General features: G+C 39.8%; 1 protein-coding gene across 7 annotated transcripts; it reads left to right on the top strand.

The window, feature by feature from the left end:
• On the top strand, positions 1-27836 carry ChiR1 (chitinase-related protein 1). 7 transcript variants are annotated; one of them, XM_028305042.1, is made up of 54 exons: positions 3-123; positions 219-275; positions 4183-4325; positions 4495-4600; positions 4695-4771; positions 4855-4898; positions 5002-5205; positions 5466-5666; positions 5771-6060; positions 6141-6326; positions 6425-6544; positions 6647-6770; positions 6862-7039; positions 7119-7218; positions 7298-7367; positions 7522-7683; positions 7774-7962; positions 8067-8329; positions 8530-8751; positions 8976-9177; positions 9275-9381; positions 10626-10793; positions 11064-11112; positions 11509-11724; positions 12104-12277; positions 12840-13046; positions 13137-13310; positions 13532-13600; positions 13905-14096; positions 14460-14602; positions 14769-15003; positions 17372-17503; positions 17838-17953; positions 18039-18276; positions 18652-18828; positions 19502-19713; positions 19807-20085; positions 20168-20383; positions 20455-20654; positions 20749-21048; positions 21131-21264; positions 21484-21695; positions 21834-21969; positions 22042-22184; positions 22431-22616; positions 23028-23319; positions 23654-23778; positions 23924-24058; positions 24397-24527; positions 24650-24783; positions 25220-25431; positions 25769-26041; positions 26503-26685; positions 26983-27836. In XM_028305042.1, exons 2-54 carry the CDS (start codon positions 258-260, stop codon positions 27262-27264), a joined length of 9081 nt encoding a protein of 3026 aa, XP_028160843.1. In that variant the 5' UTR covers positions 3-123; positions 219-257; the 3' UTR covers positions 27265-27836. The 7 variants fall into 7 exon arrangements, with proteins under 7 accessions (XP_028160849.1, XP_028160843.1, XP_028160846.1 ...); XM_028305045.1 differs by lacking the exon at positions 7522-7683; XM_028305044.1 differs by lacking the exon at positions 17372-17503.
• The last annotated feature ends 3 nt before the right edge of the window (positions 27837-27839 follow it).

Genomic DNA, 27839 nt, shown 5'->3' with positions numbered 1-27839 from the left:
TTTAACACTAAGCGACGCGCGCGCCGCCCGCTCAGTCGCGACACGCACGGCCTAAACGCAGGCGCATCTTCCTGGGGTACCAGTATCGATCCCCACTTATACCAAACAGATCAAAAACTTTAGGTAATTATAATATAATAATAATAATAAATTCCCAAAAAGGCATAATAATAATTTTCAAAATTTGATGTGCTCATTTTATTTGTTTACAATTGCAGATAGAAAATTTCGGGAAAGTGCAATACAAGTCCCCCGTCATGGGGCGAATAACTTGGGTAAGTAGTTTTTTTAGAACTTATTTAAATCTCCGGTTCCTATTTATTTACATTTACAATTGATAGGAATACCTTAAGTAATTTAACATATCAATAAGTTTTCTGAATTTTCTAAATATTTGATAGATTACTTCATAAATTCAAACAAATTTTCCATAATACTTATTTAACAACATAATGATTAATTAATCACGTGTCCATTGAAAGATAATAAACAAACACAATTTGTGTATTAAAGATTGAACATAGGTGCGCGCATTTTGTTAATAGCTTGGACTATTAGAGCCGTAATAAAAGAAGAGTGATTTGTATTTTAAGGTATTTTCCTAATCATTTGTGTTATCTTTAAATCGTATTAGATGTTTTTTTAAGTTACTTACCAAAATACCTAGACAATTAGTGATTTATCCTTAAACACATACCTCCTTACTAATAAAAAGTTACACAGTTGTTGAACACTGTTTTAAAATGACATTTCCATACTAAACGTCACTTTAAACCATTGTTCAACGAGCGTGTAAGTTTTATTAGTAAGGGAGATACTCAGTACGTATGCACGAAGAGTGCCCCGTCCCAAAATTTCACTACGCTAAATAACTTGCACTTGGCTCATTACTCATTCGCCGCATATAGCTCGTATAAGTCGTTTGTACAGCCATACGGGACCACAGGACACCTGTTTCGTTATAGGGCAGTGGCACTTACGTGTCTGGGAACGGGGTGGGATACTCGCAACGGGATTCAGAGATAAAACTGTTTACATTTAAATAAATTGTCAACAATGCACATTTATAGCACAGAAGTTAATAAAAAAATTAAAAATATAAGAAACTAGTCATTATCTCATTATCAAAGCTTAATAAATGAGACATTTAATCGAAATTTATTTTTCGTAAAAACTTGATAAAAAGCTCGAAACTTTCTCTAGCGCGTTTATGTCTTTTTAAGGGCTGTATGCAGATTTTGCAAATATAGTGAAATTTGGTTCTTAATCGAATGATAAATATTACTCGTATATAGGCAACGTTGAATATAATCTCATAGAAAACTTTTGTACTTAGTATCGGTAACATTGCCATATCAGATAAATTAATATTATTTTAGTTTGTCGAAGTGCATCAAAGTCAACAAAATTGTATAATATTCTTTTTACTGGCTTTCTGACTATATTTATGCATATTAATTTAACGTAAGTATCACAAATACTGATAAAAATCAAATAAGAAAATAATCGCTGATTAAAATAATATCAAGTTTCTGAGCGCTCGTTTAAGTCTTTTTAAGGGACAAAAGCTTGAAGGATATTGTTTAACGGAAATTGAAGTACTTATATGATATCAATCAACCTTTTTTTAAAACCTAATCATAATGTAAACATAAGTATGTTTCCAGTAGTGAAACATACATTTCATGTTTATTTACTTTTAATAGAGCGCAGTAAATAAACGACAAACGTGTTGAATAAGAATAGGAAAAAATAGTGTCATTCTTTCATACAACTAACTTCCTTCTTCTTGGTCATATACTATAGAATGACAACATAAAGTATGCAATCCACGTTCTTAGATATGCTGAGCTCCCTTGTCTGGTTGTGTGATGACCTTCCGTGATACATCACTACAATTACTAAACGAAAGTTATTATTTTTAAAATATCTACATTTTAAACATAAACATAAATATTCGATAATAATAAAATTATTAAACTAGTAGTAAATAGATCGGCACTTAGAATACTAAATAAAAAACAACTAACCACAAAAATTAAGTGGATCTAAAGCCCTATCACAAAAAGGGCAATTAATATTAGGAATCAATTTAGGATTTAGCAAGGTCGACATCGAAAATACACTTGCATAATATAAACAGAATATCTTAGATATGCATATAAGGATAAAAGGCAAAGTATGGAAGCTCAACAAAAAAAACATTAACATTTGAGAATAAATAAAACTCGCTCTGGGGGCTCTCTGCGCGCTGCTAGTTTGTATCGACTCCAAACATCCAGCAGAAACAGGGTTTAAAGGTATTCACAACACATATTGTATTAAAACGAAAACAAAAACGACAGACTTGCCTTACCAATTAACTTAAAAGCTTCGCGAACTTCAATAGGGTGTTATGTTTTCACAAACAATTCACAGTCTCCGCGTGCGGCATTAGCATCCCAAAAGTACTTTTATTTAGTTGTCAGTTTGAACGTGCCCAAAGCTGTGACATTAATGTAAATTACGTGCAATTTCATGATCGTAAACTTAACAAGGGGCGTGTTCGGATTAGTCCAAATAACACCGAAATAAAATGTATAGCAATTTATACCTCGCACATCAACCGAAAACAAAATAAAGTGCGTCCTAATCGTTAGTGGCGAAATGTCACGCGAATACCATGGTCTTGGGATGATGACGATGACCCCGCCGCTACCTGCTCCTCATATATGCAAATGATTGTTTTCCGAACAGGCTCACTGAGTCAACGTACTGGCGCTCATTTACCACTATAATTTATTAGATCGACTCCACGCCAAAATACTGCCTAATCGAGAGGCAAACCTAATCCAACCAATGCCAAGGAAATGTCAGTCGGCGAAACCAGACGTTCCTTGATTAAATGTTAAATTCAAAATATAAATTGCAATAAAAAATGAAATTTACGAGTACTATTAATAAAGATTATTAATAAAATTTTTACAACCATTTATTTTTTGATATCGTTTCGTTTATTTTTATTATTAAATCCAGTCAGTTTTTACTGGTGGCGTCTCGCATGAGATTTCATTTACAATGAACAAGGATTGAGATAATAATACATTGCATTGCTCTAAATGTTTACTAAATTTATTTATTTTAACCGTAACAATAATTGATGTTTGTCAATGTTAAAGTAAGATAGTGCATCTCACCCTAATAAATTCTAAGACCGAAAAAGAAAACCTTTATACTGAAATGATAATAATAATTCAACATGACGGATGGACTGCTTGTGATAACAATCTGACCTATGAGTTTCTTAATATTATTACAGTCAAATATCATAAATGAACAACCTGATTATAAGATCATAGAGCAACGTAGCGGGAATTTAAATAATTTATATTAAAATATATAACAAGATGCTAATTCAACAATAGAGTCTGTAGCAGAGCAGTCCAGCGCGCTTTAAGTATGCATTCTTTCGATGGCCATTGACTCTGGACTGGACCAAAATATACATTTGAACAGAATAAACAAACTTTTGTGAACCAGTCTTAAGTGTTGATCTTGATTCTTGGCTCTGTCAAGTTATGTAAATTACGCAAAGACGAAGTGCGATACTTGATCGATAGGTCAGCGACCGCTCGCCCACACGCTCAGTTTCAGGCGCCGAATTGAACGCTACCAAACTTCTAATAGCATCTTTGAACTCTATCGAATGATCTTCACAATAAGAAGATTGGCAAATAGAACACTTTTTGCTCGCATCTTCTTTGTTACTGGAATGTAACGGTCTTAAAGGCCGCATAGCGTGGAGGTACCCTAAATAATAGGAAACTATTTAACTCTATTGACTAATGCAGAATTGTGAGAGGTCAACAACCCATCATACCTTTGTTTGATTATTTGATACGAAAGATGATAGCCGTATAATCAATGCTAATAAGCCCAACGAACATAATATGAGGATAATCTATTGACTGATTTTAAATCCATACTGAAAGATGCAAATGATTTTTTTTATCAAGTTAGTCATGAAGTTCCTTGTTTAACTCAGTCAAATACCTAAATTTTCTGTTTAATAATACGGTGACATACCGTTTAAACGGTACATTCTGCCTCATTTCAGGGGTTTAGGAAAAAGGAACACAGCTTCTAATGCTAAACATAACTGTGTTTGACTAGTAGGTAAATTAATCATCTGCTTTGTTTCAGTGCGTGCTAGTGTTTTGCGCAACCACATGGGCATCTCCACATTCAGACGTGTCAGAGTTCCTCCGGAGTGCAGTGGAAACAGTCCCCCAACATGACCCCATTGCTGCACCCATAAGATCCTCCGTGGAGAGCATACCACTCAGGTAATTTTACACTTTAAAAATAACTTTATTAGGTATTCTCGGCAGGCTATTTGAGCCTTTTTTATCTTTTCCTTGACACCTCTACGGCCTGTGAAACATATTAACTTAAATTGGACAATCTGATGATTTTATACCTCCATAAAGCGCAACTTGACTCGATTTATTACAGGAGTCTTCGTGAAGAAGGAGAAGGGAGGCTGCCGCTCCGAGATGCAGTGGAAAAACGACCAATTTCGTTAATTGATGAGAATTCGTTTTCGTTAAAAACGGTTGAGGTAAAACTAAAATTAGTAAACTCCCACAATAACACAATAATATCTCAAAATTTTACATGAAATTTCAATTGACACAATTTCCGATTAATTTCAGGACGAGGAATCGGATAACAACGACGACACCTTCGTAGAGCTCAAAAAATTTTACGGAGCCGCTAGTTATCTAAACACGTATGATACATTATTGAATGTTTTATTTAATAAACTTTCTATACTTACAGTGTTCAATGACTTATCATTTCAATTTTTTACAGCAAAAACGATGAACGACTACAACATGGCAATGCAAATTTACAAGGTGAGAAACAATTAATTCAAATACTTTTTAGAGGATTTTCGATTTATAAGTTATTAAGTAATCTTATTTATTATAATATGGGTTGTAAATTGTAATGTTTCAGAAATGCAACAAACTAGTGGGGCAACGGATCGTCGCATGGTGGTGTGTTACATGCAGTCCTGGGCAGCGTACCGGGCGCCGCCGTTGGCATTCACCGCTGGCTTGGTTCCACGTTCCTGCACACATCTGCATTATGCCTTTGCGGCTATACACCCCCACACATATGCGGTACTACCGGCCAACGAAGACTATGATATTATTAAAGGTAACATTATAGTTACAAGGCTTTAAAGCTTTGTTTAGTAAATAATTTAAAAAAAATTTTCTTCAGAAATCACGCTATGTCCAAGCTTTGTCCACAACATAAATCATATTTATTTAAACTTTTCATTCAAAAGAGGTGGTTTTAATGCCATATAATATTCTCTACCAGTCCACTTTGAGGTTTTCTTATCTGGATTATCTTCGGTCACATCTGCCATCAACTGGTGTCTTCGAACAGTTTTTTCAGTATCATATTTTCAGGTGGTTACCGCATCGCGACTGGCTTGAAACGCCGACTTCAAGGGCTCAAAGTCATGATCAGCGTGGGCGGCGAGGGCACGGACCGGCTGTTTAGCGAGCTCGTTCAAGAACCCAACAGGCGCAGCCTGTTTATTGACAGTGCTGTCGACTTCTTGAGGGAACACGACTTCGACGGACTTGACCTTCATTGGGTTTATCCAGGTACATAAGTTCGATTTGAGTCACTGAGGTGTATTTGTTTCAACTACGTTTATTTTATTACTTCTATAAAACATCATATAGCTAAAACGTAATAAATATTGCAGGCGAAAGAGATGAACGCGAAAAAGAACTTCTGACTTCACTCCTCTACGAACTCCGCGAAAAGTTTTCATCATACGGACTCCTCCTTTCGACTGTCCTGCCACCGTTTAGATACCAAATCGAAGATGGTTACGATCTGAGCGCTGTCAGTGGGGCGACGGACTACACTATTCTGCAGGCTTGGGATATGACTCATGGAAAGAAAGACGAACCTCCTGCGAGAGCGCTACATCACAGCACTCTACATCGAGACCCTGGCGCGGCATCGCGCGATCAGAGATATGACAACATCGTATGTACAAATAATTTTGATAATTTTCACACATCCTCTCTCTGTTTTGGAAAATTAAACATTTACAAAATATCTTTCAGGAGTTCATGGTAAAATACATCATCCGCCATGGAATGGCAGCCGACAAACTCGTCCTTGGAGTGCCACTGTTTGGTCGCAGCTACACGTTGGCCGCGTCCACGTTGCCTTCCCCGGGGGCGCCAGTCAGCGGTTGGGGCGAAGAAGGGCAATACACACAAACAAAGGGAATGTTATCGTACTTTGAGGTGAGACATGCCGTTATATTTAGTATCGTAATATCTGACTATCTATTCAAGTGAACATGTGACATAATTATCCTAACAACATAAATTGTTGTTTTTAGATATGTATGAAAGAACGCATGGGCGACGGCGTGGTTGCATTCGATGAAGCTGGCAATTCATTCGCATTATTCGACAACCAATGGGTATCTTTTGACTCCCAAAGCACGGTTTTGGAAAAGGTACGTAATGACACGATAGGTATTTATAATATGCTTACAGGTTTCCGCATAGTATGATTGATTTTATGTAATATTCATTAAAAAAACAACTTTACTTCGCAGATGAGATTTGTCATTAGTACTGGACTAGCGGGTGCTGCCGCGTGGTCAGTGGACATGGATGATTTCAGAGGACTGTGTGGTACTCCGTTCCCAATACTGAGCACCATTTCAACGAGCTTGAATGGTAAACCAAAAACCCATCAGTTATTATAATACAACTTATAGTTACATACAGGAATCTTTAGTTACATAATAGTTCTAACTTTTATTTGCAGGAGAATCTATACAATCAGACCAATCTACATTGAAAATAGGGTTCTGCGAATCAGACACTCCATACTTGGCATCTGACGAAGAATCCTGTGCACACTTCCACTTCTGTGCAGGTGGTATTAATTACAGAATGCTGTGCGAAGAGGACCGACTGTACGATCCATCTACAGGATTTTGCGGGTAATGCAACTTATTTCATATGGCGTAATAACTAAATTCAGAAATGATATAACTATTATTATGTTATTGTTTGTTTCAGTCATTTGGATGTCGCTAAGTGTATTCCTGGCCAAAGTCTTAGGATCAGCGTGCAAGAAGCAGAGCGCTACCTGTCACAAGCTTACGAGACTGATTTTGAAGTAAATAAAAATTTACAATAGTTAAGATAATACTTATCATTAGTTACACTAATAATATTAAATATATTTTAATTTTCAGTGGAATGGTCAAAGTATCAAAGACATTCAAGCTGCACAACTGATGTCAAATGATGTTGACACAAAGAAAAGTAAGCCAGGACCATTAATATACATGCTCACTATCTCCCTATTCTCTCTCTCTTGAACTTAGTCTTAATAAAACCGTTTATAATTTTCCATTAAATTCTTCTTAACCTGTCTTTTTGCAACTTATCTATGCTTGTATCTTCTTTCGCCTATTAGCCAAGGTTGGTGGTTTACGGGTCCGCAAAAACGTTTCGACTAGAAAATATAACAAGTTCTCCGCTTGGGATACTTCTTACCGGCCGCAATTAACAAACAAAAAGCCCAACACTATTTTTATTGTTCAAGAATCCAATGTTAAACAATATGACGACGAGACAGGTAAGAATTCTCGTAGTCGTAGTTGTACCATAACATACTCGTACAACATCTGTCGAACAAACATTAAAAAATCATAATATCTAATTACAGACAAAGAAAGCGACAAAAAAGTCGTATGCTACATGACTGGCTGGGCATTTTATCGGCGAGGCGAAGGAAAATTTGTCCCAGAACACATTGACTCCAGGCTCTGTACTCACGTGGTGTATGCCTATGCATCCCTTTCTCCTGACGAGCTTATTGCAAAGGAGTTCGACCCATGGGCTGACTTGACAAACAGTAAGTAAATAGTACAATCATACAAAGAAAAAACATAAAGTCAAAGATTTAAAAAGCAATGATTTCTTTAACTTTTAGATGCATACTAATTTATTCTTTTTCAGATTTATACGAACGAGTAACTTCTTTGAAAGACGTCAAAGTACTCCTTGGATTGGGCGGGTGGACTGACTCAGCTGGTGACAAATACTCCCGACTGGTCTCCTCCGACTCAGCTCGATCGAAGTTTATACAGAAGCTGATACCTTTCCTGCGCATGCACAACTTCAATGGACTCCACTTGGACTGGAACTACCCCGTGTGCTGGCAGAGCAACTGCAAGAAGGGCGCAGCGTCCGATAAGGCGAATTATGCTGTGTTTGTTCAGGTATGATTGAAAACATACACAAACTTATTAATCAGAAGTCTTCTTTTTGATATTATCAAAAATTCAATGGTAGAGACAGAAACTAGTTTTTGAAATTATGCTACGAAATAACAAGGGATGACGACCAGGCAAAGGAGAAATTTAGGAAATTACATGACATTAAATAAACTTTAAATGACCTGAATAACTTTGCTCTACAGGAACTATCAAAAGCGCTGCACGCAGCTGGCATGGAGCTCGGGGTAGCTCTGTCAGGGTACAAAGAAGTGATCGACTCGGCGTACGACTTGCCAGCGATATCGAGGGCAGCCGACTTCATGAGCACCATGACGTACGACTACCACGGCGGCTGGGAGTCGAGCACGGGGCATCATACCCCACTTGTTCCTGCGCCCGGCGACGCTCTAGCTTATTACTCCATTGTAAGTAAAATAATAATGCAAGTATTTTTTTATAATATAGGTCCTAGATATTATTATTATATACAAGCGAATGCATGGCATGGCGCATGATTGGGAAAGCCGACCCCGCCTAACGGTGATTCCGAGGCAGAAGATTTGAAGAAAACTAGATATTATTATATCGCAGCGATGCTGCTACAGCTTTAGATTTTATTATTTTAAACGGTTGAATTAATACATTTCAGGAATACGCTATCAAAGCTCTTCTAAAAGGTGGCGCCGACCCTAAGAAACTGCTCCTAGGATTGTCGTTCTACGGTCAATCATACAGATTAGCCAAGGTAGAAGGCTCGAAGAACCCTGGGGCCCCAGCTGGGGGCCCTGGCGAACCAGGGGAATTCACCAAGCAACCTGGAATGCTGGCCTACTATGAGATTTGTTACAGAGGTTTGTCATTCGATTTAATAACTAACAAAAATCTAATGTAGAAACAAATTAAGGTATTCTACCTAGATAACTAATTTCGTTGTGTTATGTTTTACAGTAAAGAACTTACGTTGGGCAACGGGCCGCCAAGCGAATGCTGGACCTTACGCGTATTCCGACAGTCAATGGGTTGGATATGATGATCCCAAGTCGATTACTGAAAAGGTCAGTATCAATGATATTATAGAACTATAGATATGTTACGTTCATAGAAATTACGATTTTAATCCGTACCGAGCTATTCAAAATTGCACACATTGACAAATGTAACTGATAAGTGAAACAAAAGATACGAAATAGCACGCAAATGAAAGAGATAGCTATAGTTTTAACGATTCTGCACTAACTAATCTATGTCCGCAGCGCACGCATCCTTATCGCTCTAACGTCAAAACAAGATCGCTTTCTCTTTCTTAACTTGAACATGGCGCATGGCGTCTTGATTGTTTGCATAATTAATTGAAAATATAAATACTAAATAATTTTGCATAATCACATGTGGTAAGAGATCCCTTGTATTTTGTTTACTTTAGAGTCATAATTGGTACACTTTCGAAACACACACGATGGCATTTTTTATTTATTTTGGTAAGAACACAGGAACTTACGGTGTGGTACGCACGCGATTGCGCACGACGCAGGCCACACGAAGACTAAACACAAGACGTCCCAATTGGGACGTTTTTGAGTATTCACAGCGCGAGCGCTTATGACATATCTGCTTTTGTTTTTATATAATATCATTGGTCAGTATTAAATCTTTGCGTGCACACATATAAGAACTTTTCTTTAATTTTTATAAATTCCAACTCTTTGCACAAAATAATAGAAAACATTATACTGGCCACTTTTTGTTGTAAAATGGATTTAGAAAAAAATATTTTTATTATTTAACAACTTAATGGCGCCTTTATTATATTTTCTCAGATTAAAATGGCCAGACTTTTTATGTGCCTATAATTTTAAGAACGATAACGTTAAGTCAAATTTTCTTTCAGTTAACTATTTTCTTTTATTTAAATTATAGGTAATAACGCCTTTTAATTAGCAAAAAGTTCGGTAACAATCATCATTCCGCATACTTTTTTGTTACTTGTAAAAAATATTTTAAAAAGTTTAGTCTGCTTTATCTGTCAAACGATATTGGCGGGAAACACGTTTTCCTTTCGAAATGCAATCATTTCAATATCCAGAAAAAGAAAACCTAGTTAGGACTGTTAATAAATTTTTATTAATCTTACACTTAAAAAAACGGTGCAAATCGGAAATCTGTATAAGCGAAATGAAATAAATAATATTTTTATACACTTACAAACCTACCTATGGATTTTTTGGAAGTATGGGTTCGGCCCATAATTTTTCAACTTATTGATTCTGGAAGGTTTAAGTTTAACGTTCTGTTCCTTCAGGTGGAATGGGCAATGCGCCAAGGCTTAGGCGGGGTGACAGCCTGGGCGATAGACTTGGACGACTTTAACAACCGCTGCTGCGCGGAGCCGTCGCCGCTTCTGCGCGCTGCCGGCCGGGCGCTTGGCCGTTCTGTACCCGCGCCAGGCGCCGAGTGCGAGCGCCCGCCGCAGCCGGTTACACCAGCACCTCCTACGACTACTACTGCTCAGGCTGATGGTAAGTCTCTGAGCTTGGCAGAACTTTGAACAAACTGCCTGAGCAATAGACTGACAACTTCAATTAAGCGAGCGCCAGCCGCAGCCAGTCATTACGACTACCACTGCGCAGGCTGATGGTAAGTCTCTGAGCTTGGCAGAACTTTGAACAAGCTGCCTGAGCAATAGACTAACAAATTCAACAAAGCGAGCGCCCGCCGTAGCCAGTTATTACGACTACCACAGCCGGTCACACCAGCACCTCCTACGACCACCACTGCACAGGCTGATGGTAAGTCTCTGAGCTTGGCAGAACTTTGAACAAACTGCCTGAGCAATAGACTGACAAATTCAACAAATAATACGAGCGCCCGCCGTAGCCAGTCATTACGACTACCATTGCGCAGGCTGATGGTATGTCTCTGGACTTGACAGAACTTCAAATAAGTTCTTGAGCAATAGACTTGGACGACTACAACAACTGTTGCTGCACGGAGCCGTCGCCTTTGTTGCGCTCTTGGTAAATGTTGTCAAATACCGAATATTGATTGAAGTTAATTAAAACAAAAATAGGATAACAGAAGAGCAGCGACATGCCGGAATGATGAAAAATGGAAATATTCGATACACCTTCCTAACTATACAATAAGTTTTATGGTATTGTTTTAAGATTTATTGATTGCTTTAGGATCCCTCGGTGGCGGCGACCATAGCGGCCACGACCACGGCCAACATACGTCGACGACCTGGGGCTGGGTGCCCAGTTCGACGACGCCGACCTCCGCGCAGACGTGGTGGCCGCCCGCTACCACGCCCAGCACGACCACCACTACTAAAGCCACCACCACCACCACCACGACCAGACGACCCACTGCGGCCCCAGTGCGCCCGCCTCCCGATGCAGGTATATTAAAAACATACACTCTTTGATTGGCTTGATACTTCTACATAATGATGTGTGCTTATTACGTAATTTTATTTCATGAGTGGAATTTTCATCAACTTTAGCATATACTCCAGTATTATAGCACTGTAAGATCATAGTATGAAGATTTTGTTTTCAGGGAGTGTACTAATTGTTTCCGCTGTGAGATTTCAGGCGAATATTATGACGATAAAAATCTTGTTATTTTCCAAAATAATTAAGTATATCCTTTATTTATCTATGTCACTTGTAATGTGACATCGCATATGAAGTCTCTTGTGATATCACTTATGACATCGTTTGTAGAGTCACTTGCGTGTGACGAAGCAACTAATCCAAACTTCTGTATTCTCTTCAGGCGGTCTAGAAGGCACGTCATGTACCGCGGGCGAGTACCGCGCGGCGCCGGGCGACTGCGGCGGCTACCTGCAGTGCGAGGGTGGACAGTGGCGCAAGCAGCGCTGTGCGCCCGGCCTACACTGGGCCGCGTCCGCGCACCGCTGCGACTGGCCCAGCTTCGCCAAGTGCACTGGTAAGTTATGCGATGCGACAGTTTCTTGGGGTCCGAATGATGTATCTTAAACGAGGGTGAATATCGCGTGGTGCCGGCCGACTGCGGCGGCTACCTGCAGTGCGAGGGCGGGCAGTGGCCGCGCACCGCTGCGACTGGCCCAGCTTCGCCAAATGTGTATTACAACAAGGGTCATAATCGCGTGGCGCCGGGCAACTGCGGCAGCTACCTGCAGTACGAGGGTGGGCAATGCAAGCTGTACTGTGCGCCCGGCCGCCCACCGCTGCGACTGACCCAGCTTCGCAAAGTGCACTGGTAAGTTAAGCAACTATTTCATTTGGTCTGCACGATGTGTATTACAACAAGGGTCATAATCGCGTGGCGCCGGGCGTTTGCGGCGGCTACCTGCAGTGCGAGTGGTTAGTGGCGTAAGCAGCGCTGTGCTCCCGGCCTACACTGGGCCGCGTCCGGGCACCGCTGCGACTGGCCCAGCGCAACTGTTTCCTTTGGTCTGCAAAATGCGTCTTACAACAAAGGTCATTATCGCGATCATATCCGAATTGATAAATAACTTTTTCAACAGAAGAATCATCTAGCAACGAAGCAAGCACAGCGACCAGTACGCTAGCGCCTATGACGTCACGTCCCCCGCCAAGGCCGTCTACAACTACGAGACGAACTACGACATCTACAACTACAACTACCACTACTACGACAACGACCACGCCTAGGCCTACGACGACTCGTAAGCCTACGACCACGTCTAGGCCTTCTGCGCCGAGCAGCAGCGGTAAAAGATTAATCTATATTACAAAAAATACTTAATTTAATTCTAAAATGCATTTAGCATCTCATCAAAATATTGTTTTTTTTTTATCAGAAGAAGTTTCGGATGGCAAGCCGTGCAATAACCAAGGTTATAAGCCAGCCAGTGACTGTAACTCATACCTTCACTGTGATGGAAACATGTGGATTAAGCAGCAGTGTGCGCCCGGACTACATTGGAGCCCCACTGAAAACCAGTGCGACTGGCCCAAGTACGCCAAATGCAAAGGTAAGGCCACAACATAGAAAATGTCTCTGAAACGTTGTAGAGAAAGTAAATTAATTATTAACCACTTCTTACCGATAGTGGCTGAATCGTTGCCATGGTGGAACTTTTTAAACTTTTGAACTTTAGCGACATAAAATATGGTTCAAAACCATTTTTCTCTCCAGTTTTCTCTATATTGGTTAAAGGGTAACTACTTCATATCATAAAATTGTTTCATTCAGTTTCAGCATCCAAACCAACCACATCTGCGCCAAGACCGACTTATCCTTCTCCAAAACCAACGAGTCTGAGTACGTATTCTGTTTTTAGTGTTTTTTGTCATTTCAATTTCTTCTTTTCTTAACGTCTTTTGTTTTATTCAACCAGTGCCGTTCAGACTACTTAGACGTGTCTATAAATTGTTTAACATTACATTTTTCTTTTCCTAACGTCTTTTGTTTCATTCAGCCAAGAGGCAAGCCGTGTGTTTAATTTTTATCGTTTCATTTTCTAACTTCTTTTGTTTTATCTAACCAGTACCTTCCAAAGACAAGCCGTCTCTTTATCACTACGATTTCTCCTTTTTTCCTAACGTCTTTTGTTTTTTCACACCAGTTCCATCGGGAGACAATCCGTTCGAAGACGGTCAGTGTGGTTCCAACGACGTGCATGCGCCGGCCAAGTCGTGCGATTCGTACCTTCTGTGCGTGGGCGGCCGCTGGCGCAAGCAACTATGCCCGCCCGGCCTGCACTGGGACAAGCGGACGAGTCGCTGCGACTGGGTCGAGTTCGCTATGTGTCAAGAAGGTGAACGTCATTATGCTACATTCTAAAACACCACACTACACTTATTTTCAGTTGTCACTGGCACTACTTTGTACGGACTACTACATACGCCTACTCAAGTCGTACTACTGCCTCCCAGGATCACTTGTAGTTGCGGGTTCAAACCCCGCAAAAAACATGCAAAATTGATGTTCTGCGATTGGATGGGTCGTACTCACAGAGAATGCCATAATACACATCGGAAGACATAACAAATCACAAACTCATTCATAAAATGGTCTATCAATTGAAAATGAAATATTTTATTTAGCGACGCAAAACAACAGCAAAAAATTAATAAAAAGTTTTCTTTCAAATCTCTAACCACTGCTTATATCATGGTAGATAAACCATCGGCAACGAAATCTCCGATAGCACAATCAACGACAACAACGACTACTACTACTACAAGAAGACCTACAACTACTACAACAACAACTAAAAGACCAGTCTCCGCGGCTATTGAAGAATCGCATAGACCGAGCACGGTAAGTATAGCTACTACTTACTTACTTACTTAAAATCAATTTTATGACTCAAAACAGCTGATTTATAAAGAGCCCTTCTACGAGTATCTATAGACTTCTAAAATGTTTGTAGCATCAAGTTTCAGAACAGCATGAAAAGAGATGTGTAAACACTCAAAACTTTCAGGGTTGCATAACCGGCACGTACTATCCCCATCCGAAATGCGAGAAGTTCTTCGTATGCGTAAACAACTTGATGGTGGCTCAGAGTTGCGCGCCGGGACTGGTATGGAACGCCGAGCGGTCGCAGTGCGACTTCCCTAGTTCGGTCTCTTGCTCTGACAGGAGACAGGTCATGTCTGCAGCTATGACTGACGCTAGCGGGGAATCTACCTCTATGCAACTCAACGATGAAGTTCCTTGTGAGTACAAAATTACCGTGATTTTAAAAATCTTTCAGAACATAAGCAAGCAGCCAAGATCTAGGCTGCCCTTGTAGCTTCGCTATAAAGCTACCCATGGTTTTAAAAATGGCGACGACACATATGAGAGAATGTGTCACAGAGATAGTAGATCTGGCATGGTTCGATCAATCGAAGCTTTTGAATATGTCGTGATCTGAGTGTAATGGATCACGTGATCACTTAATAAATAGCTTATAGTCCAGTCAATTTAGACATGAACCCTGCATTAATTCGCATACAGCTGAAAATTGGTACGCATGTTCGGAGCACCATTATAAATTAACTGTGAAAAGTCCCCATCGATCCGACATGTGCTAAAAAAAAAATTCAAGGTCAAACTTAAAAAATACGGGTTTTTGAGATTTTCAGCTAAACGGTAAGTTTTATCACAAAAATATGTATGACAAGGTTTAAGATCATACTATTATCTATCAAAATTGTCTATACACTTTCTCCTAAGAGTCAGCGTTTCTGAGATTTGATGATCAGAAGAGTCAAAAAAGTGTTTTCTTCATAACGGTCTTACACATAAATCCAATGTGATATCGCCTCGTGCCTCGACTCAGCATTGTATCATGATGTGTTGTCGACGTCGAATATAAAATAATCAACCTTAATGTCGTCTGTCATCTTTAATTATCGAAAAATGGTTGCAACTTTGACGAAGGATTGCACCGTGAGTTTCTAAGATACGAAGTTTTCGTGTTTATTATGTTTAAGAGCTCTTATATGCACACGTCACTACTCTACTTCTAACTCTATGGTCACTCTTTTAGCCCGACCAAGTTAGACAGTCCAGGTTATAATAATTCGCATAGAGCTGAAAATTTGTGTGAATGTTGAGAACACCATTCTAAATGAAATGTCAAAAGTCCCCGACGATCCGTCATTTAAAAAAAAAGTTTTCGAAGTCCCAAGTTTTTTGCATTTTTTGGCCAAGTAGTAAACTAATCATAAAAATAGATAAAAAATAATAGTAGATCATAAAATTATCTATCAAAATTATCTTTGCCCCTTTTTCCTAAGAGTCACCGATTATGAGGTAGAACGAATCAAAAAGTTAGTTAAGATGTTCTCGTTATATGCACATGTTTCCACAACACCTATGATGGGTATTTGGCGCATTTTTTTTACCAGGTTTCCCCAGTAGGCCTTTTTTAAGATGTATTTGTTATCCTGTTCAATTCAAAACTATTTTAATAGAGTTGAAGTTGTGGACTCGTGGAGTAGTTAACAGAATGCGAATTCTCCAACTTTTTGCATCGTTACCACATAAACGGTGACTCTTAGGAAAAAGGGGCAAAGACACTTTTAATAGATAATTTTATGATCTACTACTATTTTTTATCATTTCTTATGATAAGTTTACTGTTTGGTGGAAAAATGCAAAAAACTTGGACTTCGTAAATTTTTTTTTCAAATGACGGATCGTTGGGGACTTTTGACATTTCATTAAGGATGGTGTTCTCAACATTCACACAAATTTTCAGCTCTATGCGAATTATTATAACCTGGATTTTCTGACTTGACCGGGCTAAAAGAGTGACCATAGAGTTACAAGTAGAGTAGTGACGTGTGCATATAAGAGCTCTTAAACCTAATAGACACGAAAACTTCGTATCTTAGAAACTCACGGTGCAGTCCTTCGTCAAAGTTGCACCCATTTTTCGATAATTAAAGATGACAGACGACATTGAGGTTGATCATTTTATATTCGACGTCGACAACACATCATGATACAATGCTGAGTCGAGCCACGAGGCGATATCACATTGAATTTATGTGTAAGACCGTTATGAAGAAAACACTTTTTTGACTCTTCGGATCATCGAATCTCAGAAACGCTGATTATTAGGAGAAAGTGTATAGACAATTTTGATAGATAATTGTATGGCCTTAAACCTTGTTATACATATTTTTGTGATAAAACTTACCGTTTGGCTGAAACTCTCAAAAACCCGTATTTTTTAACTTTGACATAGAATTTTTTTTTTAGCACATGTCGGATCGATGGGGACTTTTCACAGTTAATTCATAATGGTGCTCCGAACATTCGTACCAATTTTCAGCTGTATGCGAATTAATGCAGGGTTCATGTCTAATTTGACTGGACTATTAGGGAACAAGAGGATATATCACTGAGTTTTATTAATAGGTATACCAAAAAATTGGTTATTTATGTACTAAATCACTTCAATAAATTACTCCTTTCCATAACTCAACATGTGTCGACGGTAAAGTGAAAAGAAGATGTTCTGAACTGAAAGCATAGATGATTATAAAACTTGATATGTAAATCTTTATTTAACTTGTTTAACTGCTTCAGTCGAATCCTCTTACTATTATGGAGCCCGTACTACGTTGATGGACCCTTCCCACTACGTTGATGATGCCTTGTACACACCAGAGCCTACTATGTCCGATGCTATACCTGAGCCCTCCAACTCTCAAGAAGAACGTACGTTATCGTCTATTTGATAGATCAAATCATCACATATATGGAAACCCAACCCCAGATCAACTGGGTAAAACACTAAACAGGAAAAAGTATTCCAAATCGATAATTTAGGATATCACAAGAAAACCCAAAGAAACGGAGGTTGTACATGGACAACATTCACATCAACTACTTTTTCATTTTCATCATCATCATTCATCATAACCACTGGAGCAATGGACTGCAATTTATTGGTTCTTGGTGATCATTCATGACATTCTCATGCTTGCCATCCAAGTCTACATCAATTAGTTTCTTGTTTTGTAGGAATAAAATAACAATGGTATGTTTACAGTGTATTGTGATAATGGGCAGTACGCAATGCTCCCGACTGACTGCACTCGCTACCGACACTGCATCTTTGGAAAGTTCGAAGAGTTCTCTTGCAGTGCTGGTCTTCACTGGAATCAGGTAAAAACATAACTTCACCTATCTGGGCAACTATTTACTAGTTAATATAAATGTACCAAACTAAGATCGATTTCGTTTCTCATAGGAAAAACAAATCTGCGACTGGCCGAGCAACGCCAAATGCAAAGCTAAAGGAACCACTAAACCTAAACCTACGGCAGCGCCAAAACCAGAGTCCTCTACGCGACCCTCTAAGCCTACAAAACCCGTCTACATTGACAACGAGGATCATTTACCGGAGCCAAGTCCGACTAAACCGATCGCGTCAGCACCGCCTACTGGAACTTTACCAGATCTACCCTCAAAGCCGTCCCTGCTGAATTGTAAGTTTAATTAATCCTTGCCTCAAAGTTTTATGGAAATTATGTAAGGCTTGCCATACACGGAACCGCTCGAGCAGTTTATGACTAAAGTCTGGTCCGTGAGCACGTAGAATTTTGTCCAATGACCCCAAGCTACCCATCCTTATCGATCGCGCGTAATTATGTTGCTGTCTCGCTCGCACACTCACTGCGGGCGCCCGTCGCACAGTCGCGACAGCAATATAATTACGCGCGAGCGATAAGGATGGGTAGCTTGGGGTCATTGGACAAAATTCTACGTGCTCACGGACCAGGCTTTAGCTGACAGCAGTTTATAACTCGAACTGTCCGTATAAGACGGGCCTTAGTGACACTTCCTATATTCCTATGTTCTAGCCCGCTACAAGCTGGTCTGCTACTACACCAACTGGTCGTGGTACCGGCCCGGCATCGGCAAGTACAGCCCCGAGGACATCGACCCGTCGCTCTGCACGCACATCGTATACGGATTCGCGGTCCTGGGCAATGATGGACTCATGACGGCCCACGACACCTGGTCCGACTATGACAACAGTAAGATTTTGTAAACAATAATACTGAACACAATAGTAAACACAAATTGAATAAGCTTTTTTTGGTTTATAGTAGTCATGTCACTAGGACGCATAGTTTCCGAGGATTAAGCGAAAAACCGAAAAGTGGTACCTTTAAACCCCCCTCTACCCGCCGGCTCAAGGGTTAAGGGCGGGGACTTTTGCTATGTTCACCTCCTAACTAGTCTAAATAGAGTCCCGAGGTCAGAAATTGTGTTACACAAATTTCTCTCTACACCGTCGTTAAAGCATTCATTGACTGGACTAATAGTACCTAGGTTTCTATCTATCTAGTAATACTCGTACTAAATACACTACAGTACCTCTTACCTACTTAAAAACAGGGCGTAATGCAGAGCCTATGTAGCGTCATGCGTCTTCTTCCTATTTGCAGATGTGTAACTAATTCGGTGTTCGTTCGTTCGTTCGTTTCAGCCGAAAAACGTCCACTGCTGGACAAAGGCCGGTGTATTTATATGGAAATAAAAACTAAGAATCAACATAATGTTTTTAGAATTAAGATACTTATTTCAATAGATAAAATCAATGGACTTCGTATTCTTATGTAAAAACAAAAATACCTACTTATTCACTTAGTGATATTTGCATAAATATTAATTTCTCCATAATTATAAACTTTTTTTCTATAACAGGATTCTATGAGCGCGTGGTAGAGTACAAACGCTACGGCATTAAAGTCTCCCTGGCCCTCGGTGGGTGGAACGATTCCGCTGGAGATAAGTATTCCAAACTTGTCAACGACCCAGCAGCTCGCGCCAAATTCGTTCAACACGCTGTAACCTTCCTCGAGAAATACGGATTTGATGGTCTCGACCTCGACTGGGAATACCCTAAGTGCTGGCAGGTCCGTTCTTCAGTGTATTTTATCAAGTTGTATTTCTTCAGTTGTTGCCGATTCCATTTCTCTACATGACTGACTTATGAAAACAAATTTCAGGTCGACTGCTCAAAGGGTCCAGATTCCGACAAGCAAGGTTTCGCAGACTTAGTACACGAACTATCTGCTGTATTAAAACCTAAGGGACTGCTACTGTCTGCAGCGGTATCGCCCAACAAGATGGTTATAGACGCTGGATATGAAGTGCCAGTTTTAGCTCGCCTTCTCGACTGGATCGCTGTCATGACTTACGACTATCACGGCCAATGGGATAAGAAGACTGGTCACGTCGCACCTTTGTACTACCACCCTGATGATGACACCACTTACTTCAATGCTGTAAGAATTTTTAGAGCTTTCAAAACATACCTAATGCGTTTTTTGTTATAAAAATTCTAATGCAACCAAAATCAATCCACAGAACTATACAATTCACTATTGGATGGAGAAAGGCACCCCAGCTTCCAAGATCGTTATGGGAATGCCCATGTACGGACAGAGTTTCACAATCGGTGATAAATGGGACTCGCCCAGGGAACAATGGAGAAAGGACGCCAACGGCCTTAATATTCCTGTCTCCGATGGTGGTGAACCAGGAGAATATACAAGGGCTAAAGGCTTCTTAGCTTATTACGAGGTAAATTAATAAAATTATTGACTAGACCTATAAATTATTAGACAGAAGATTTATTTACATTACAATTTCAGATTTGTGACCGCATCAGAAACAGCGGCTGGACTGTCGTTAAAGACCCATACCAACGCATGGGACCTTACGCATACAAGGGCAACCAATGGGTGTCATTTGATGACGTAGAAATCATCAAGAAGAAAGTCAACTTCATCAAATCCCTGAACCTTGGTGGTGGTATGATCTGGGCGCTTGATCTCGACGATTACAGGAATAGGTAATATGATGAATAAAAAGTGTCCACAGTACATTTGTAATTTACAGCTAAATTACAGAAAGAACGTTATAAAAACCTATCATAAAACTTCTAGGTGCGGCCAAGGAAAACATCCACTTCTCAACGCAATCAAGTCTGAATTACTCAACCCCAAGATAGAAATGGAGAAGGAAATGCAACAAAAACCTCATAAACCTATTTACGAACCTCCAAACAATATTGACGATGACTTGGATGATATTCAGGTGCCAATATACCATAGACCGACCTCTCGCCCGACCAGTCAGACAAGCATCATGACTACTACGACTAAGAAACCAGTTATGGTTGCAGCTCCAGTTAAAGAGGAACGGTTTAAAGTTGTCTGTTACTATACCAACTGGGCTTGGTACAGGTAATAACAAATCAATCAATTAAATGATAAATCTGCTTTTCATCGTCTTCTGTTTTTATTTATATTTTTTTTACATTTTCAGACCCGATAACGGAAAGTACACTCCTGGCGATATTAACCCAGAACTGTGCACCCACATCATTTACGCATTTGCAGTACTAGACAAGGAGGAGCTGGTGATAAAGTCACATGATATTTGGCTAGATGTAGAAAATAGTAAGTTAACCTACGTTACATTTACGCTTTAGGTACTTATCACCTGCTATTAGTTTGGAACTGTCCAAGTGTTATTTAAGAGGATGACATTGGCCTGGCATGAAATTGGCCGCTGAAAATGTAGCTAAAGAAAGAACATCTTCTCGATCGAATCTGTATAAAACCTACTCGATTATCTCAAAAGACAAATAAATACTACTAACAAAACGAATTTCACAGAGTTCTACGAAAAGGTCACAGCCCTGAAGAGTCACGGTGTAAAGGTGCTTCTCGGTCTGGGCGGTTGGGACGACTCGGCAGGAGACAAGTACTCGCGACTGGTGAACAACGTCTCTGCTAGAAGGAAGTTCGTAGTCCACGCTGTTGATTTCCTCGAACAGTACGGATTCGATGGACTTGACCTCGACTGGGAATACCCTAAGTGCTGGCAGGTAATAAAATGAAATATCTTCAATCAAAGACTTCTATAAATGATAAACTACTAACTTTGTTTGGACAGATAATTGGGATAGTGAGTTATTTGAAATTAATCTAAGTTAGTTGGTTTTACAAGTATCATTTCTCAACAGGTGGAATGTGAGAAAGGACCCGATTCTGATAAGCAAGGTTTCGCTGATTTGGTTAAAGAATTACGCAAGGCATTCAACCGTCGCGGTATGCTGCTATCTGCTGCAGTCTCTGCTAGCAAGCGTGTCATTGACTATGGTAAATGACTTTCCAACTAAAAGTTTTATTTTATTTTAAAGAAGTCATTTAATTTGTTGTGTATTATTTCAGCTTACAACGTACCAGCTCTATCAATGAATTTGGACTGGATCTCGCTAATGACGTACGACTACCACGGTCAATGGGACAAGAAAACTGGCCATGTCGCGCCTATGTATGTCCACGACAAAGATACCGATAACACATTCAATGTGGTGAGCTTATAATTATAATAATACTTTAAAGTTAGTTGATTGAAAACATCATTTTCAGAAGACCTTTTAAGACTTACAATCCGATTAAGCTAAATGCGCACCTCGCTGAATGCGACTTTCCCTCTCACTTACGGGACTTCACAGCTGCCAGGTGCGCAGTTACCTAACTCGACCGGGTTTAAAGGTGAAAATGAAATTTTCCATCGCGTAAAAAGGAGATGATATTCAAACTGTTTTTTTTTCCAGAACTTCACGGTCAACTACTGGATCAACAAAGGCGCAGATCGCAAGAAGTTGGTGGTGGGCGTTCCATTCTACGGACAATCGTTCTCGGTGGTGGAGGGCGCCGGGACCGGGCTTGGTGCGCCGACGTATGCAGGCGGCGAAGCTGGAGACGAGACTAGGGCTAGAGGCTTCTTGTCCTTCTATGAGGTACGAAAATATTTTGCGTTTTAGCCTTTCTCATCAGCACAGTAAAGATAAAGGACTAACATTTGCGAGGAGTGTCCCATTTACTCAGTACCGGATTAAGACTACTTGATGCCCTAGCAACAATCCACGCCCGTGCTGCCACCCATAAGTATCATAGTATGGCTTTTTAAAAAAATGGCAATTTTCTTTATAGAAATGCGACTAGCCACTTTTTTACAGGAATGCAATTCGCGGAAAATATTTTTATGCCGTTTTTGGTGATGCTCTAGTCTAAGCTATTGCCTAATTGCTTATAAGTTAATCTGGTGCTGCATTTACTATAAAAGTTTGAGGAGGTTTGTTTGCCTTAAGATTCTGAGATTCTGAGTAATGAACAGGAGATAAAAACTACAAACTTTTGTCAAATTACAGATCTGTGAACGAGTGAAAGTGAAGGGCTGGAAAGTTTACCGCGACCCAGGCGGTCGCATCGGGCCCTACGCTACCCACGACGACCAGTGGGTGTCCTTCGATGACGACTTCATGGCTCGCCATAAAGCCGAATACGTCCGAGCTATGGAACTCGGAGGCAGTATGGCTTGGTCCTTGGATCTTGACGACTTCACCGGCAAATACTGCGGCTGTGGGAAAGCACCTCTTCTAACTACCATAAACCATGTGTTAAGGGGAAAGGACGCTCCACCACCGTGCATTCTTGAAGAACGTAAGTATGAGAAAGACAATTTTTTCATAGTCTTGAAAATTAGACAAAAATATCATCTCAAGTCAGGTTGATGGTGTTTAAAATACCTGTTGCTGCTCAAAAGCTTAAAGTGAAAATAAGTAGTCCTCTCAAAAATCATAATATTCTTGTACTATCGGCAACAGTGTTAACTGCCCATTGCTGGTCATGCCGTCTCGTTCTATCGCAAAGCACCCTTTGATGAGAGCGAGAGCAAAAACGGAAATGGGTTAGTTAACATTGTGGCCGTGTGTACATTTTTAAACGTTACAAAATCCTATTAATTCCTCGCTAACGATTGCTTCAATTTTTTCAGTCCAAGAATCATCGCCAATGGCAGTGCCTGGAGTACCATCTCAACCTGAAGTTCCAGAACCGGAAGAAAAACCAATGATCATTGACACTGATCATCATCAACACGTCGAACACGTAGAACCTAGTGTAAGTTCCTAATTTTTAACCTACTTCAAAAAAAGGAGGAGGTGCTATGTTCGACTGTATGTTTTTTTTATTACTATGTAAAAAATCTAGAGACAAGTTTCAATTTAATTAATGGTCAAATAAAAATATATTTTCCTTATTTCAGGGCACATCGCTTGATGGGAAAGCATGTTCTGGAGCCATTTTCAGAGCAGATGAGAGCAACTGCGCCAACTATTACTTGTGCGTTGGAAAGAGATACATGCAACTCACATGTCCCGCGCCACTGGTTTGGAACCAGGTGAATGACCATTAACTCATAAATTAAATAAGCCATAATAAATTAAATTAGCATATTATCGTGTATTTAGAGTGTGTCCGTTAAAGCACAGTTAAAGGATTATGAAAACCGGTCAAATCTTTTGCTTTTAAGGCACCGGTTTGTTTATGAATGCGTAAACATTGTTAGCGACTAATTAACGACATCCGAGCTAGTATAAAAATAGATCTTTCAATCTAATTTTGAAAATCATTACAACACGATTTCGATGTAACATTAATTCACGACGTAATTATGTACGTACCTACATCGTACGTGTTACATGAACATGATTATTAAAATGACTTATTGTCTTACAGAACCATTGCGACTGGCCTGAAAAATCGCAATGCAAAGGAAAGACACATTTGAGAATCAGAGATGAAATGGAGCCAGTAGTGCAAGACAAGCCTATACTTGCGTGTTACTTCACTAATTGGGCATATTACAGGTATTTTAGCGCTATTTTTAGTATTAAATTAAAATAAGTACTACCTAAATGGAAATTTTATTCCAAGTAATCGGGGATGTCATCAAAGGACCATCGTTAATTTGAAATACATTTTCTTCTAGACATGGCAACGGTAGCTTCGGTCCAGAACAAGTGGACCCATCAATGTGTACACACATCGTGTACGCGTGGGCACACCTTGATCCGGCCACTTACAAATTGGTGCCAGGAAACCCAGAACTGGATATCGATAACGGTAAATTCCTGAATTATACAAAAGCCTGAATTACTTATATTCAAAAGACTATTTTTTTCCGTACTAAAATTATAAAACCTACTGAAACGATTTTGATAGAGGCTTAGAGATAGTTTGAGTTCCGGGAAAGAGCATAGAATTGTTTTTATCCCAGTTTAAAAAAAATCAAGTTACTACTCTTTTCCTCATGAACGCGTAGACGTATCAAATTGAAATCCATATCAATAAATACTCAGGTCTTTAGACTGTAACAAAATAAAAGTTATATACCTACGGGTTTGTACGGAACCCTCGGTGTGCGAGTGTGACTCGCACTTGGTCGGTTTTTTAAATAAGGATGCGCGCGATAAAGTTTTCCTGTGACAGACAAAATTTCACGTGGTTGAAACCGCAGACAAAGGCTAGTAAGAGATAATAATAATGTGACTACTTACAGATTTCTACGGCAAGATGACGGAACTTCGTATGAAGGGAGTAAAGGTGATCATCGGTGCTGGTGGTTTGGAAGACTCGGAAGACGAGAAGTGGGTCGAGATGTCTTCGAGTCCTGAAAGCATTGACGTATTTGTAGAGTCCGTTCTGAAGTTCCTGAACAGATGGAACTTTGACGGTTTGCAGATCGCGTGGCAATATCCTGTCTGCAAACAGGTAAATTGACTCATTCATTATTTTGTTTGTAACATTTCAGATCGACTATTACCCCTTTTACAAAAAGTTAGACTGGTTGAACTCTGGTTTAAATTGACATTTAGTATGGAAAAGTCAATAGCAATAGTAGGTAGGCACTTTTGGCAATAGTAGAGCATGAAAGATATGGCACAAAGCTCACGTGCTAATAATAAACCATATCGGAATATCTGTCTGTAGTCCAAAATAGAAAGCTAGGGAATTCGTAGAACCGACACGACTTGTTATTATGCCTTAGGGTCGTCTTGCCAATATTACGTAAACGACACAAATGTTATTCTTCATTTCTTCTTTTCAGATCCCATGCACAGACTTCGATATCACCGAGAAAGACAACTTCAGCCTCCTCATCGCCAAACTTTCAAAGACTCTTCACCAGCACAACTTTGAGTTGTCCGCCTTGGTTTCTTCATCCCCGGAGGTGGCAGCACTGGCGTATGACCCAGAGGTTCTGACAGCCACTGTCGATTGGATAGCTCTGGCTGCTAACGATTATTATGCTTCTACATCAGGAAGAACTTCCTATTTGGTACCTTTGGAATCCATCGAAATGGCTGGGATTAACAGCTTCGTAAGTATATTATCACCCAAATCAGTTGGCTACTGCGTTGGCAACCATAAGCTAACTAAACAACTGAAGCGCTACGATATACTTGGTGACAGATGGTGAATGATGAGTATCCTGCTGTGGAGCTCCTTCAACATGTTAAAACTGCACGGAACAAATCTGCTTATAGTTTGGGACTGATGCAGATAAGCGCAAAAAAAAGTATATTATATTTTTTGTCTCATTGAGTCATGTCTTGGGCTTATGAAGTGTTGACGCTGACTTAGATGTCGATATAGGTAGCTATAAAGATGTATGACTACTGTACAATATCAGTTAACCTTACACCAAGTTCTTTAGAAAGAAAAAGTGACCATCAGATCACATACTGTGTTCTTTAAAGTCGTCTTGTTTCTGCAGTCGGCAATCATTCTCTCTTAGTTTAAAAACAGAACAGAAGTTTTTAAAACAGTCATTTTTTTCAGAACTCTTCCCTGGCATACTGGTCGAGCGTGGTGCCCGCTGAAAAACTCGTGATAGGCGTCCCGGCTTACGCGCGCTCCTACACGCTGCGCAGCGCTGCGCACAAGCACATACAGTCGCCCGTCACGGGACCAGGCATCCCCGGACATTTCACCAGGGTCCCTGGATTCCTTGCTTTCTACGAGGTTTGTAGTTTTAATGTTGTAGGGTAGATAGAGTCCGCAGACTGTTGACTGCTAAGCTAAGAATGACGCAAGTTGGTTTCATAAAATATTTTCTTTTAGATACCGGGTTAGTGATGTGTAAATAACAAGTAACTTTTTCGGCGTGTCATCGTCACGTATTAGTTATTTATAGCTGAGATTGCTCTATCTTTATTCTGAAGATAAAAAATGAACTAAGTCCATATTCGCACAAACTTGTTCAGCTCTTTCTTTCGTGGTGAAGTGGTGATGACTCAGCAATATCGTTTTTTATCGCAGCTATGTCCGGGGTCGAAGTGTAGCAGCTGGGAGGAGACTCGTACTGAGGACGGTACGTTCGCTGTGCACCGATCTCAATGGGCCTCGTACTTGCGGCCTGAGGAAATCCACCGGGTAGGAGCGAGCGCCGCGACAGCTGGCCTGAGGGGCGCCGCTCTATGGGCACTTGACTTAGACGACTTCCGCGCGCTTTGCTCCTGCGAACCCAACCCTCTCTTGGCCGCGCTACGGCAAGGTCTACTCGACCCCAACATACCGCCTACCCTCTGTAACTCAGAATAGTAATAACTTTAGACTAGGAATAGCCACGCTAGCATTTGGAAATGAGAACGAGACTGAAAACATTTATTATCGTTCAATATAGGTACTTGCTTATTTTTAATTTACCCTTGTTCCACTCAATATTTTTTTGTATTTACAGTATTTTTCAGACACGACTTCGTTCTTGTAATTAACAAAGAGTAGGTAGTACTTATGTTTATAATTATTATTGTAATTTATATTAAAAGGCGTAGCTTTACCAACTACGTTTGGATATTTTAAGTACACTTAAAATTAAGGATTTTAAAATAATGTAAAAACCCTACTCAAGAAAATATACTTATTTTGTGATATTTTTATTTTTTATCGAAGTAATTTTATACTACATCTTTGAATTCTATTTGACTTGACAATAATTTTATCATATTTTTATCGAAATACGATTACTGCAATTGTCATTTTGAGTAAAATTGCAAAGACAACAATGTTAATGTAAAATCGTTTCGTGCATGCACGCGACTATCTGTTTCTGTGGGTTAGTTGTTTGAAAATAACAATAACATTGTTTTGAAGAAATAAATGTTCAAAATGTGTTG

Source organism: Ostrinia furnacalis, unplaced genomic scaffold (assembly GCF_004193835.3).
Source record: "Ostrinia furnacalis isolate ACB-3 unplaced genomic scaffold, ASM419383v2 OfSCF1632, whole genome shotgun sequence".
Taxonomy (NCBI): Eukaryota; Metazoa; Arthropoda; class Insecta; order Lepidoptera; family Crambidae; genus Ostrinia; species Ostrinia furnacalis.
The sequence above is the reverse complement of the archived record's forward strand: the minus strand, read 5'-3'. Positions and strand labels throughout refer to the sequence as shown.

What these genes read in the sequence shown, in the direction of transcription:
- ChiR1 (XM_028305042.1), top strand. An exon ending in CAGCTTCGCCAAGTGCACTG is followed by an intron (nt 12,278 to 12,839) that starts GTAAGTTATGCG and finishes CTTTTTCAACAG; the next exon opens with AAGAATCATCTAGCAACGAA. An exon ending in GCTTCTTGTCCTTCTATGAG is followed by an intron (nt 22,617 to 23,027) that starts GTACGAAAATAT and finishes GTCAAATTACAG; the next exon opens with ATCTGTGAACGAGTGAAAGT.